This window comes from Desmodus rotundus, chromosome 11, assembly GCF_022682495.2.
Source record: "Desmodus rotundus isolate HL8 chromosome 11, HLdesRot8A.1, whole genome shotgun sequence".
NCBI classification, from domain to species: domain Eukaryota; kingdom Metazoa; phylum Chordata; class Mammalia; order Chiroptera; family Phyllostomidae; genus Desmodus; species Desmodus rotundus.
Window position 1 is genome coordinate 1,029,107 of NC_071397.1, and position 13,915 is coordinate 1,043,021.

General features: G+C 55.9%; 1 protein-coding gene across 14 annotated transcripts; it reads right to left on the reverse strand.

Moving 5' to 3' along the window:
* Window positions 1–1,091: 1,091 nt before the first annotated feature.
* BAG6 (BAG cochaperone 6) lies at window positions 1,092–13,035 on the reverse strand. 14 transcript variants are annotated; one of them, XM_045193002.3, is made up of 26 exons: window positions 12,780–13,034; window positions 12,040–12,160; window positions 10,425–10,542; window positions 10,089–10,285; window positions 9,812–9,865; window positions 9,572–9,646; window positions 8,095–8,333; window positions 7,466–7,595; window positions 6,780–6,977; window positions 6,308–6,557; window positions 5,892–5,969; window positions 5,674–5,781; window positions 5,439–5,551; window positions 5,254–5,341; window positions 4,793–5,076; window positions 4,113–4,404; window positions 3,778–3,947; window positions 3,547–3,600; window positions 3,317–3,419; window positions 3,102–3,226; window positions 2,788–2,934; window positions 2,632–2,691; window positions 2,384–2,527; window positions 2,204–2,290; window positions 1,552–1,698; window positions 1,092–1,270 (listed from the first exon to the last, which is right to left on the reverse strand). In XM_045193002.3, exons 1-26 carry the CDS (start codon window positions 13,025–13,027, stop codon window positions 1,175–1,177), a joined length of 3,726 nt encoding a protein of 1,241 aa, XP_045048937.1. In that variant the 5' UTR covers window positions 13,028–13,034; the 3' UTR covers window positions 1,092–1,174. The 14 variants fall into 14 exon arrangements, with proteins under 14 accessions (XP_045048937.1, XP_045048936.1, XP_045048935.1 ...); XM_045193001.3 differs by having other exon boundaries at window positions 2,204–2,311; window positions 5,254–5,338; window positions 12,780–13,033; XM_045193000.3 differs by having other exon boundaries at window positions 2,204–2,311; window positions 12,780–13,033.
* Window positions 13,036–13,915: the final 880 nt, after the last annotated feature.

The following is a 13,915-nucleotide window of genomic DNA, read 5'->3' on the forward strand; positions in this document are numbered from 1 at the left end:
GTCTCGTATCACGTGTGACACTGCCAGGGGGTCTGCAGAGTGGGCTCGGGAAGGGAGCTATTTGTTTCTTCACCCCAGCGATCTTTTCTGACAAACTACCTCACAGCGTAAGTATTTGATTGTATCTTGATGGTTTGCGGACCAGGAGTTAGAGCCAGGTGCTGCTAGGTGAATGTGCCGCTTGGGCCAGCACATGGCGTTGGTCCTCTCTGCAGCTGACCGCCTGGGCTGCTCCCACAGCGCTTCCCTCATGCGTCCGGGGCCTTGGTGGGGCATCTGGACTTTGTCAGCCAGTTCAGCGACACGGCTGCTCCAGTAAGATGTTCTCTGAGTCTTCAGACCGCTCAGGCCCATGGGCCGGAGTCCTGAGACTTCAGACCTGGTCTGTCTCTGCTGCTTCCCATTGACCCAGTGGGGTAGGAGACGGTGACTGCGTCTCAAAAGGGAGAAACAGTTTGTAGCCCTGCCTGTCACTCTGATCCCATCCACAAACGGTGCCTTTTATACATATAAAATGTATGAATTTTTTATCTATTGGAAGACAGAGAAACATGGATCATTGGTTGCCTCTTCCACACCCCCAACTGGGGACCTGGCCTACAACCCAGGCATATGCCCTGACTGGGAATCGAACCTGCGACCTTTTGGTTCACAGGCCAGTGCCCAGTCCAGAGCCCCACCAGCCACCAGATGGTGCCCTTAGTTGTCACAGACTGCTGAATGACAGGAACAGTAGGGCTCCTTGAACTGAGTAGACCAGTTCTAGCTGATAAACCTCGGGTTGCGCTGCATGTGGTACCACTGCATGGTAGTCACAGCACAGCTGGGCCTTAGGGTGGCTGCTGCTGCTTCGGAATTAAATGGTCTTTTTACTGGACAGTTTGAGGACCCAGTGCTAGCGTGCACCTGGAACAGGTTCCTTCCGTTTTAGAACTTGGGTCCTATGTACATGGAAAATGCTTCTGCATGAAAAATTGCAAATGGGCAACTGTCCAAAATTGTCTGGTATAGCTAGGGATTATTCAATTTTAAGTCAAATTCAGAGATTAAAGAGCTTAAACTACTTCATGAAGGCAATTTGGAGACAAAAGGGCCAGGAAAATCTGACTTTTATTTCTTAAATACTGTAAAGGAAGAGGGGGAAACGGTCCCCTGATCAAAGTGGGGCAAGGAGCTAGGGGTCCTCAGCAAAGGCCCGGTGGGCATTAGGGAAGCGCTGGGGGCTGTAGTTGGGGTCTTCCTGCAGTCGCTTCTGTATATCAGCCCGGAGCTAGAAAGAGAGCAAGCAGGTTGGAGGGGTGTTGGCCAAGACCCTAGGATCCCAGCAAGCACACAAGGTCATCCCTCAGGAGCTAACACTTCCCCACCAGCCAGTCGGTAGCCCAATAAGGCACCAAAGAGCCTTCCCAGATGCCACTAGGGAAAAACGTTTAAAAATGTAAGTGGTAGCCCCAGACTAACCAATGCATCTCTGAAGGAATCTGGGGAAGAGGGGCCCTAGCCCAACCCCTCCCACTAGACCATCCCTATTCTGCTTCAAGGTGGGGACACCTGCTGCCTGTAGCTCTCCTGAACCTCTGGTGCCTCCAGGTCCTGGCTCAGGCTCTCAGGGCTTGTCAGGGGCCGAGCTCCGGCTGCCTTAGCTGCCCGGCTCACGGCCTCTGAAAGAAGCAGCTGGGGACCCTCACCCTGCATCGTCTGGGAGACGGGGTTGAGAGGAGAAAGAGGACCAAGGTCAGATCCAGTGCCACCACCCAGCTCACCCTTTCAATGAGTCAACCAGTCTCCACACTAAGGGAAAGAAGGGAAATAGTCCACATGTGGTTTTAACAGCAAAAATGCCTTCGTAATTTTGTCTGGCGCTGGCCAAAAACAGCATTTGAATGTGCTGGACTTGGTCTTCAAAGCAAGAGGGGCGGGACGGGTCAGGCCATCGGCATCCAAAACTAGCGGGCCCACAAGGGGAAACCCACTGTGAGCACACAGCCCCGTCACGTGGGCTGGGCGTGAGGCAGCTGCGGGACGAGGGCACCGCTGGCAGGCAGACTGACGGGGTGACTGTGAGAAAGTCTGAGTCTCAAAGGCTCCGTCATCGAGTGAGCGAGGGGCTAAGCCAGGAAAAACCCCACCCAGCTCAACTGGTTTGACTCAGCGCAGTGGGAACTCGCATAAAGCGGGGTCCTCAGAGGGGAGGCAAACCAACCTTGCGTCTCTTGGCAGGCATACCACTGAGGTAGGCGTCGCTCAGGGGAGGCTGCGGCTTCGCCTTCCGCTGGCTCTGAATGTCCTGCTGGATGATAGGGACCCATTCCTGGGGGAGATGATCAGAAAGTAATTGCCACAACTTGCAGCTGCCTCGGCCCACTGGTCACCTGACACTTACTGGGGGGACTGCAGCTGCCCAAGGTTCTGTCTCAGCAGACGCTCCGTCCTGCTCATCTCGGGAGCCCCCCTCCGGAGCAGGAGGTGGGCGTCGTGACATAGCCTCTTCCGCTGTTGTTCCAGGTGCTGGGGAAGCGTTCTCCCGCTGGGAGTCGGACAGCAGGCAGGTTCAGAATTCTCTGCCACTAGAACCCTCCACCCCGACCCTTCCACTCTGACTTATCTGGCCCCTCAACCTCTCCCTGGTACCTGAGGCTCAGGAGAGGTTCTCTCTGATCCCTGAACTTCCATTGGCTCCTCAGAAAGTGGCTGTGAAATTGGACAGAGGAGAACACAAAATCCCTTTCAGATCACTCCAGTTCCCTCCAGTCCCCTGACCCCACAGCCCATCATCAGGTCCTTTACCTGTGGGGGGTCACCAACCCTGCGAACGTATCTGAGGATGGCATCGGGGCCTACAGGCATGTGCTCCAGGACCACCTGAAGCCTCAGTCCCATCATCGTGGTCAGCCAGCTCACCAAGGAGGGGTTTACCCCACGAGACATGCGACGCTGAGGGGCAGAGAGCAGATTCAAACACAAAACCCCCACCAGCTCTTGAAAGGCATCAAAGGGTAAAGAATGGCAGTTTGGAGAAGAAAAATAAAAACTGCAGGACACCGAAGAATGGAAACCTGAGGAAACGAGAGCCTGGGGATCTGGGGCTCGGTGGTGCTTACAATCCGGCCATTGATGACGGCAGCTAGCTCCATCTGCTGGCCCCCCAAGCAGTGCAGGTTCAGAGCAAGGCATTCGAACAGGCCCTGGTTACACAGCTCCAGCAAACGGGCCCCAAACCCTCCGTCTGTGGGCAAGACAACAGGAAGGGGTGGTGGCACCCTGCAGCCCCGCATGCCCAGCAGGCCCCACTCGCCCCGATCCAGCCGGCCCTGACCTGTGCAGTGCAGGACGTGAGCAGCAATGCTATTAAACTGCTCTTGGAGGAACTCCAGATTTGTCCGGATGATGTCCACACCTGGCTGAACCTGCACCAGGGACTGAGAAACGAAACACAGAGACCCAAAAATCAGGAACCCCAAGAGACAGGGAGTCAAGGAGGAGGCGGTAGGAACAGAAGCCCCCCACCAGACCCAGGAGAGGACGGACCGGGGGCGTGCTACTCACAAAACTCTCCCGAACATACTCTTCTAGCCCAGTGACCAATGTGTGGGTTGCCATCTACAGAGGGAGAGCGGGGGGACAGCACAGGTTTAGATTTAGACCCCAGCCCTCGAGGCACTTCCCCCTCCACCCCCAGTAAGTCCAGGGACAATCATAGGTCTAGGTGACAGACAGAGTCAGGAATGAGAAGTCAGAAGTGAAGAGAAGAGCTCTGGAGCCTAGCTCTTCATTTACCCGGATGTTACCAGGTGTGGGCTCTTGGCCACCCAGGTAGTGCTGGTGGAAGAAGGAGCGCAGCTGGGGCTGGAGCCGCTGCAGTGGCTGGAAATGCCCGTGGAGAAGCATCACCACATCCACCATAGAAAAGTTCTGGCACAGGAGTGAGAGCAGGGCCCCAAAGAACCCTGTGGACCGGGGCAGACGTTAGCAGTGGCCTTCACCACCTCGCTGGCCCACCCGCCCCTAGCCTATCACCCTCATCCCGCCTTGGCAATGCCCGTAAACACAAGTCATCCACCTTCCCCAGGCTGCCCTTTCCTGGAGAAGGCCAAGGCACCCCCACTGCTCACCAAGAGCGCCGTCAGCCCCGGGCTCGAAGATGTTGCTGGACCCGCTGAGGCGCTGTATGAAAGCGGCGATGCTCTCACTGCTGCCGGCCCGAGCCCCCAGCGAGCCCAGCAGAGAGCTCAGCACGCCCTGCACCACTGAGGTAAAGAACTCCGGCGACAGGCTTTCCGGACCCAGGCCTCCAGGACTCCCTGTGCCACCAGAAGGGGACCCTGGTGGGGGTGTGGCCTGCTGTTCTGGGGCCAGAGGTGGAGGTGGGGGGGGTGGAGGCGGCGGAGGGGCTGTCTGCGTTGCCTGGCGAACAGGAAAAAAAAAAGTACAGAAGATGAGGTGAGGATGGGGACAAGGACACGGAATGACATCAAGAGGGCACGAACCAGGGTGGGCCGGAAGATGGGGAGCTCTACTCTGCCTGGGCCCCTTACAGCAGAGCGCGCAAGAGAAGCTACTGAATGGCAGGGCTAGGCCAAGCAACCGCCTTCCTCCCTCCGAACGAGCTCGGTCAGAGAGCAGCAACACAAACGCTCCCTAAGCCCCGTTTCCTCGTCTCCACAAGGGACCCCGTGGTCCCTCCCTACGGACATGTCACCAGGCACTGCGGCTGTGGCAGCGTGGTGGCAACAGGAAAGCAGCGCCTGGCCAGGCAAGGACAGGAAGGGCGACGAGTGAGCTGCCCACTCACCTGCAGAAAGTCAGTCACGCCCTGAAGAAACGCAGGGACGCCAGGCATCGCCACTGTGATGCTGGGAGGGGCCACACCGGGCCCTCCACTGCCCGGCCCCGCAGGTCCCAGCAAGTTCCCCAGGAGCTGAGAGAACTGCAGATCAGAGGTGGAGGGCTGGGGGGGAGGAGGCTGGGTGGGCCCCCCAGGAGCAGGGCCGGCTGTGGTAGCCGTGTTGGTGGTGCCAGCACTGGCTGATGCAGTGGCAGGAGCTGGAGGTGCAGCCATTCCTGGGGACCCCTGAGCTATAGGGACCAAAAGCAGCAAGTTGAAATCCCCACTCCGGTCGTCCAGCAGGAAGGCCAGAACAAAAGGACTGAGTGAAAACTGGGAAACACCCAGGAGGACATCAGGGAGGGAGGGTAGGCCTTCAGAACCATGGAAATCCTCTAAGTTTGGGGCAGGGAAAAGCAAGGACTCACCCACAAGGACGGGCTGCATAAGAAGCTGCCCCACAAGGCCGCTCACCATCTGGGCTAGAGAGGCATTGGCACCCAGACCAGCACCCTGCTGAGAGTGGGAGGCTTCAGCCTCGTCCTTTCCATGCCCCACCGCAGGACTCCCTCCCCAGACACCTCCCCACCGAAACTCCCCTACCCTTACTCACCAGAGTCCCCAAGACTGGGGTCCCCCCAGGATGGGAAGGCCGAGCCTGTGGAGGGGTGGGCCGGGCAATCACCACCCGGGTCGGAGCTGCCTGGAAACCTGGCATCTGCTGTCCTGTGCGAGGCACAGGGGAGAGACCAGAGAGGGCTGAGGGCTGGGCCCATGCCACCAGCCGACAGCACCCGCCACCATGGACCTTGGCCCCCCTTCCCAGGCCCCCCTTTCCAGGTCATTACCTGTGGCCGCGGAGGCAACAGCTGCCACCATGGCCTGATGAGTGATCTGGTGGGCGACGGCGTGCATGAACTCAGGGGACAGGGAGGGCAGCTGGATGAGGGTGGAGCCTGGGGGGCGGGTCTGATGTAACCTTGAACCTGGACCCCTTCAACCCACCCAATCGGCCCTACCCCTTCTCTACCTACAGTTCAGCTTGCTCTGACGCCCTCACTCTTACCCAGGGTCTGGCCATGACCAGGGGGTCCCAGGGGGCCAGTGGGAGCACTCGGAACTCCACCAGGCTGTGTGCCAGAATCTGGGCAGGGAGACAGAGAGAGTTGGCCCTGAGACAGGCGGGGCCAAGGCCTGCCTGTGTCCTCCTGAGATCAGTGTCCTTCAGGCCCCCATTCCCCACCCAGAACGCCTGCCTCCCTCTCCCTCCATCTAGACAGGGAGGAGGTGCTCCCTTCCTTATGTAAACAAGCTCCAAGAACAAGCAGTCCTGCTGCCCCAGACACACACACACACACACATGCACTGAAGCTCCTGCTCTGGTCCCTCTGACACCACCTTCGGCCCTCCCCCTCCCACCCCCACACCTCAGCACCAGCCCCACCCCTCCCGGCGGGCTCTCCTCTGCAGACCCCAACTCACCTTGAATGTTCATGTGCATCATGACCACGGGTTCCACGCTCTGGTGGGAAATCCGGATGACCCGCGGGTGGCTGGGGGTTGGCAGGGGAGCTGGCCCTGGGGGAGGTGCCCCCTCAGTTGAGTCGACAGTAGCAGAAGAGGGAGCCAGGGTCGAGGCCTGTCCAGGACCAGTGGGAGGTGCCTCTGTGCCATGAGTCGGCGGGGGTCGAGTCCCATTCCCAGTCATGGTCACAGTGGTCCCCACGTTGATCTGGAGAAGACAAGACGGGTGGGGCAGAGCTAAGAAAACCACAAGAGCCTAGTCCAGAGCACCGCCCCACCATCTGCCTCTGAAGTCTCCCCGACCCTGCGTCACTGCATGTTCCCAAAGCCGCCTCCTGATTTAACCTCCTTTAGGCGCCACAGCTGCCCTGGGTCATCCCAACAGCAGCCCCCCTCCCGTCTTCCTCACGCCGGGCCTGCCCCAGCCCACCTGAATGGGGATGGCTGCCTGCTGAAGCACCATGGGGGTGGTGTAGTGAGACATAGGTCGGACCACATGCAGGTGCCGCGGGGGCGCACAGGCCAGATTGCAGCGCAGATCGGACAGCGCCACAAAGGTGTTGCCCAGCAGCCGCAGGCTCTCCCCAACCAGGTTGATCAAGCGCTGGTCCTCTTCTCGACCCTCTTGCTGTAGCCCCAGGCCAAACACAGAAAAAGGCAAGGGAGGGAAAGAAAAATACAAAAAAGCAGAAAATATCAGGCCGGAATCCACCTCACTAACCAAAGCAATACCACCTTCCGAAAACACCACATCCTGTAACCCTTTAGGTATAGCCTTGGAAGCTCCTACGTAGACCCAGCCTTTGCAAAATTCTATTGTATACACATAAAGAGTTTCCCATTAAAGCAGACTCTACAGTGAGTCAGTAAGTCATCGTCAGCTAATCTCTTTTACTTTACAAACTTGCTAAATAACTCAGGAGACTGAGGAGTGCAAAGACAGTGAATATTGCAGAGATCATCACCTGCCCCGAAAGGAAGGAGAAGATCACTTACTTACAACTCTAGGGCGAGATCAGCACCTTGCAGACAATCTTTTTTGGGGGGGAGAGGGTGATGTGTATGTCAGCCCATTCCATTTGGGGAGATCAGGGGTAAGGGGGTGGGCGGGCTCACATTGTTGTTGTAGTCTGTGCTGGCAGCGGCGCCCAGAACCTCATAGTAGCGCTGCAGGAAGGGATGAAGGCGGCTTTCAAGCCGCTGGAGCTCCTGGAGCACCTCGACATACTCCGCAGGGGAAGGATGGCTATGGGCAAACCCAAGAGACAGTGAGCCAAGGCCTTCCTCAGCTTCGCAACCGCACAGATGCTAGACCACATCTGCCGTCTCTCCCTGGCCTCCCAGAACCCCAGCCCAATCCCTTCCTGGACTAGCAGAGCCTGTTCTTTACCCCCACCCATGGGAAGATGGGGCAAGATAAACTGCTTCCACCCTCTCCACCGCCACAACCCTGCACCTACAATGGTGAGATACTAACTCTAATAGAAGAGATGGGGCCTCTGTGAACTCAGGGGCAAGAATCTTGATAAGGAAGCACCATTTGGTTTTCCTTGCCCCAGAGAGAGCAGGGCGGCTCAGCTGTTAGTCCTAACTGCCATTACCTACTCCAGGGTCCCTCCATGCTCCCAACACTATCCTTCCACATAGACCTCCAAGCAATCCTTCCTTCCCCATCACACCTCTCCTCATCCTCATCCTTCACTTGGGATCCCAAACCCCTCCCGTGGGTGCCCTCCATCTCTCACTTGGGAGCATTTGTCTCTGGCGCAGGTGTTGGGCCCGCTGGGGCTGGGCCAGAAGGGGTGAGCTCCGGGCTCTGGGCTGGGGCACGCTCCTCCACTTCTTCCGCCTCCATGGGCTCCCGAGAAGACACTACGGTCTCGACTGGTTCTGATGTCTGAGAACTCAAGGCTACTGGCTCTGGGGCCACAGTCGGTGTCTGTGCAGGCGGCTGATTATGCTGTGCTTGGGACCCCCCTCGACACTGAAGGTAGGGGAGAGTCAGGGTACCAAAGGCAGGATGAGACTGCTGCAGAGGACTATCCAGGTCAAAGGAGAATGAGTGGACAAGGTGCTCTAACTAGGCTCCCTGAAGGCAAGGCTTTGTACCTGTATCTTTGACTCCCTAGCAACCAGTAAGAAACTTATGCAAATTAGGTGCACAATAAATATCTGAAACTCTTGCAAATGAATTATTAACAAAAAGTGGGGACTGTGGCTTCCTAACCTCCACGAGAGAAGGAAAGGCCATAGGTCATAGACACAGCACAAACTAATGAAATCAGGACATACTAATACCAAGTATCATAATTAAGAAAAATTTCTAAAAAATTTTACTTGCTTATTTTTAGAGAGAAGAGAACAGAATGAGAAAGAGAAGGAGAGAAACATCAATGTGTGGCTGCCTCCCGCACACCCCCTACTGGGGACGTGGCCTGCAACCCAAGCCTGTGCCCTGACTGGAAGTCAAACTGGCGACCCTTTGGTTTGTAGGCCCCACTCAATCCATTGAGCCACACCAGTCAGGTTATAATTAAAAAATTTAATAAAGCATCAAGCCCTGGCCAGGTAGCTCAGGTGGCTGGAGCATCGTCCAAATACACTATGGTTATGGGTTCAATCCAGGGTCAGGGCACATACAAGAATTAACCAATGAATGCATAAATAAGTGGAACAACAAATCAATATTTCTCTCTTTCTCTCAATCAATTAAAAAAAAAAAAAAAGCACAAAAGCCTTCTTTAATTGAAATGAGATGCCACAAGCCCTGACTGGTGTGGCTCAGTTGGCTGGGCATTATCCCACAAAGCAAAAGGTCACCGATTTGATTGCAGTCAGGGCACATGCTTGGGATGGGGTTCGGTCCCCAGTCAGGGCACGTACAAGAGGCAACAGATCAATGTCTCTCTCTCTCACTTCGATGTTTCTGTCCTTTCCTTCCCCTCTCTCTAAAAACAATAAAATCTTTAAAAAGAAAAGAAGCCTTGAGAGTTATCTGAGAAATCCGAAACAAATTTGCCAGACACGGGACATCAAGAGGATTAGCGGGGACGAGACAGCCTCACACAGATACTACAGGCACTGTTTCTGCCCAAAGAACGAAGACTGCAGAGCACAAACCAGATTAGGAAAGAAACATCCAGCGAATGTGGCCAGTCACCCCCCACCCCCGGGGCTGAGACAATGCGTGGGGGGGTGGAGAAGCAGAGAAAGACTGCTCACCTCCATGCGCGAGAGTAAGGTCTGTATGTCCCTGATCAGGTGCTGAGCCATCACCAGCCGGACTCGAGGCTCACTCTACAGGAAGAGAGGGGGTGCCGGGGCAGGTCTGAGGTGCAGGCTCGAGCGGCAGAGCCTATTGAACCAGGTCCCAGCACCCCCTCAGCCAAGTCCAACCCCACCTCCCGGACCCTTCTCGTTCTCCCAGACCCCCTTCCCTGACCCTCCCAGGCCCCGTGCTACCTGAATCGGGGCCTGCTCCATGTTGATGTGAACGTCCACAGCAGAGCCGTCACTCTGGGGGAGGGGAAGGGAAGTTGCTCTGGGAGAAGCCAAGCACTAAGGCCCCACATTTCCAACTCACTCTCTGGAGACCCACTCCTTTTCTCCTCAAGACTGAGGCCATTAGTCAACCACAGGGCCTTCCAAACCCAATCTAAACACTGGGCTCTCTCAGCTGCTACCACAACCCAAATTTTACTTCCCCACAAAAACCATCCCACGTGAAACACCGGCTTACAGGAAGGTTGAAGGTTCCAACCATGACATAGCTGTTGGCATTCCGGTCATGAACAGAGGCCCCAGGCCCCCGAGTACCAAGTGTGGGTCCCCCACTGTGGGTGGCTGAGGCAGACCCTGTCCCAGAAGATGCCCCCGAAGGGAGCTGAGTCTGAGGAGGAGCACGTTCCACCAGGTGGATAACCTTTCCCCCAACATCTGCAAAAATAAAAAAAGATACACACCAATACATTTTGTGATCAGGTAAACCCATGGTTTCAGCTCATCCCTCTGGACAGATGTCTCAAACTCTGAACAGGCCCCCCCCCCCCGCCCCCCCCCCCCCCCCGCCTCTTACTGTATTCCTGGAGCTTCTTATCATCCTGCAGAACCCGTCCCTGGTAGATAAGCCGCTGTTTCTCAGAGGGGATGCTGACAGAGGCAGCAATGTGCTCCTTAAACTCCTTCACATTCATCTGTAAAGGGGGGGTGCACACAGCCATCAGCGACTGCAGGACAGAGGACGGACGGAAGAGGGACAACTGGCTCGTGGAGATGAGGGTAGGAACCATCCCATCACAAAATCACTTGCCTTGATTGTGAGGTAATTACTGTGCAAAGCCCCAAATTAAGACCATTTCACACTCTTGTCAAAATACCATAAACAGGGGGAGGGTGGAGGTGGGGGAGGGAGGGGGTCAGCCGGGGTCGGGTGGAGGGATGGGGAGAAAGGGTACACAACTGTAATTGAATAACAATAAAAAAATAAAATAAAAAATAAAAAATAAAAAAGATAAATAAAAGTCAAAAAAAAATACGATAAACATAACGAAGTTCAGTTCCAGACCTAGGAGAAAATTACATGGCTGAGAAACAGAGAAGCCAACTGATAGTCCCTTTACTCCTCTGCTGGCTCCCAAGGGAATACGTGTCTAAAGACATCAGTGACTGCTCCCCAAGCACAAAATGATACAACTCTAGTCCCAAAGATAAAAGCAATGACGAGAAAGATGGGGTGGACAATCGGGTTAAGGAAGGAAGACTAAACAAAGAGAAAACACAAAAGAGAAAAATTTTTTTCCTAACTAGACAACCGACTCTTGGGAAGATGCAGGCTGTTTACACACATCTAGTCACAAAAGCCTATATGGTTTTCTGACATATATCTAATGTCGCACTTAAAAACCATGGGCCAACCCCTCACAATTTTGTCTCCCAGTATTAGAGTAGTAATAACATAGCTGTGCCCACACTTTCAAGCTCAAAAGATTCACAGTATGCCACAAAAATTAGTAATCCAACAGTCTATTAGGCCTCTACCTACATTACCAGCTCTGATTTCTCACCTTTAAAAACACAGTATAGCCCTGGCTGGTGTGGCTCAGTGGACTGAGTGCGGGCCTGTGAACCAAAGGGTGATGGGTTTGATTCCCAGTCAGGGCACGTGCCTGGGTTGTTGGCCAGGTCCGCAGTAGGGGGCGAGCAAGAAGCAACCACACACCGATGTTTCTCTCCCCCTCTCTCTCTTTCTCAACCCCCCACCGTCTAAAAATAAATGAATAAAATCTTAAAAAAACACAAAAACGAAAACAGTATAGACCTGACAAATTTTTGCCTGTTAAGACACGCTTGTGTTTGGGGTCTGTGTGTTCTGTTCTCCCTTCCCAAAGGCAGGAACCATGCCTATCTCTTGGAGCTGGGGTTCACTTACGCAATCCTGAGAGCATAAAGATTCCCTCCTTCCTCCCCATTTCCCTCTGCACTGAGTTCTGCTGAGGTGGAGGAAGGCAGAACAAAATCTGCTTCCTTCAATAGAATACTTTATCACTCAATAGTATCAGAAAATGTTCTGCCTAGACTATGAACAAAGGAATCAATGAAAGAAAACTGAGGGCCAGAAAACCTTCTCCTAGGCTAAGGGGCACACAAGAGGAAGAGTTAATGGGTGCCTTCCAGAAGTACTGGGGTCTCACCTGGGCCCCCACAATAAAGGTCCGAGTCTGAGAGTCCAGGGTCTTCACCAGCACCTCCAGGCTGTCAGGCTCCTCCACTGTGGTACTGGTACTATTATTGGGCTCCATGGCCAACAGCTTTCTAAGGAAGAACGGAGAGAGGCCCAATGTCGCCCAAAGCCGATTTTATATACCCAGAAGCCTCCCGGGCCCGAGTCTCCGCCCCAATACCTAAAGAGTTTCTCCCACACAAGCACAGACCCACCCCCCACCCCTCTTCTGATTCCGGGGCACATGAAAAGAAACGCAAAGGGCAGGAGACCGACGGGCAAAGGAAGTTGGGCGACAGGAGGTGGGAGGGGCTCCACGATGCCAATCACGAGAGAGCGCCAGTCGGGCTAGGAAGCGGGGAAGGAAGGAAGCACAATACCAGTGTCATCACCGGTCGCGATAAAAGGCCCCAGAAACCCTGGGACAATACTAGAAGGGGTGGGGGGGAAGGGTCGCACTACATTCTGCGGAGAAAATAGTTTCGCGCACGCGTGCCACACCACAACCATTGAGCCCGCCTAAATCACGAGACCCAAACTGACGGACACTCACGGGGGGCCAGACCGGCTAGCTGACTGCCCCCCCTCTTCCGCCTTCTTTCGGGGCTCCAGCAGAGCGTCGCAATCAACACACACCAAATACACACACCACCACCCTGCGGCTCCACCCACGACTTCCCCACGGTGCCATCACTTCCGGTCACCTCCAACCTGCCACCGACGGCCACTTCCGTTCCCCCGACAGTATTTGGAGATCGCGAGGCGGAACTTCCGGCTCCCCCCAGGTTCCCAAGCTTCACTTTCGTGGGGCACGACAAAAAAGTCCGCGGCCCCAAACAGTGGGTTCCGGAGGGCGAGACGGGCCGGGGCCGGCCTAGATGGGAGGGAGCCGAGCACCCCGAGGAGCCGCCGCTGCTGCCGTCGCCCGGGGGACCGTACTGCGTCTGCGTGCGTCGCATTACGCATGCGTACACACTCAGACACCGCCCCACCCTCCGCGGCGCGATTTATTTCCCCGTGCGTGAGCTCGTACAATAAGGGGTTGAGGTGGCCATTATAAATGCCTGAGGAAAATTACCAGGTGAGACTCTAGGACCGCCTCAGGAGGCTTTGGACGGTCGTGAGGGATGTCGGAGTGTGGGCACTGCGGATTGCGCCTCATTAATCTGTGTCGGAGTCTCGGCGGGCAGAGACTGAGGCGGTGCAGCCCTGGCCACCTAAAACGCCGTCCTCCTCGCTCGCCCTCCGTGCTCCAGCCCTGCGGCGCCTCCGGAAGTCGCCCTGCGCTACGGTTGGGGCCGGGTCGCGAGCCGTCGGCCTTGCGGTCGCGCGGTGGGCCCTGCTCTCTGTTTTGGCCGCCGGGCGTTTTGCGTGCTGTGGGCGCCATGTTCCGCACGCCGCTTTGCGCGGCTGGGTCGACACGCCATGTTTCTGAGAAGCTAAGGATTTACTCCCTATCGGGACTTCCATCACAAAAAAAAAAAAAAAGGTTGCCTCCGAGTTCGGGAATTGGGAGCAGATGAAGTCCGACCTGACCGGGACACTGGACTCTGACTGCGGGAAATAGAGGGGGCCGCCAAAGTGCTCCTGCAGGCCGGAGCTGCCCCATTGCCCTCTTCCGCCCCCGCCGTCGGCCCCGCGGCGCTTTGTCCTCTGCCCAGACCCGCTCCTGCGCCGGTGCCCGGCCTTCTGGGGTCTCCGTGTACGCCCAGGCCCCGGGACGCTTTCAGTTCCGAGTTCTGATACGCACCTGTTCAGTGACGCTGGGTGTTGCCGGCCAGTGCTCTAAGGCCCGTACTGCCGTCCCATTGAAAAGCCTCTCAACAAACGAGGCAGTCGTTAGGCCC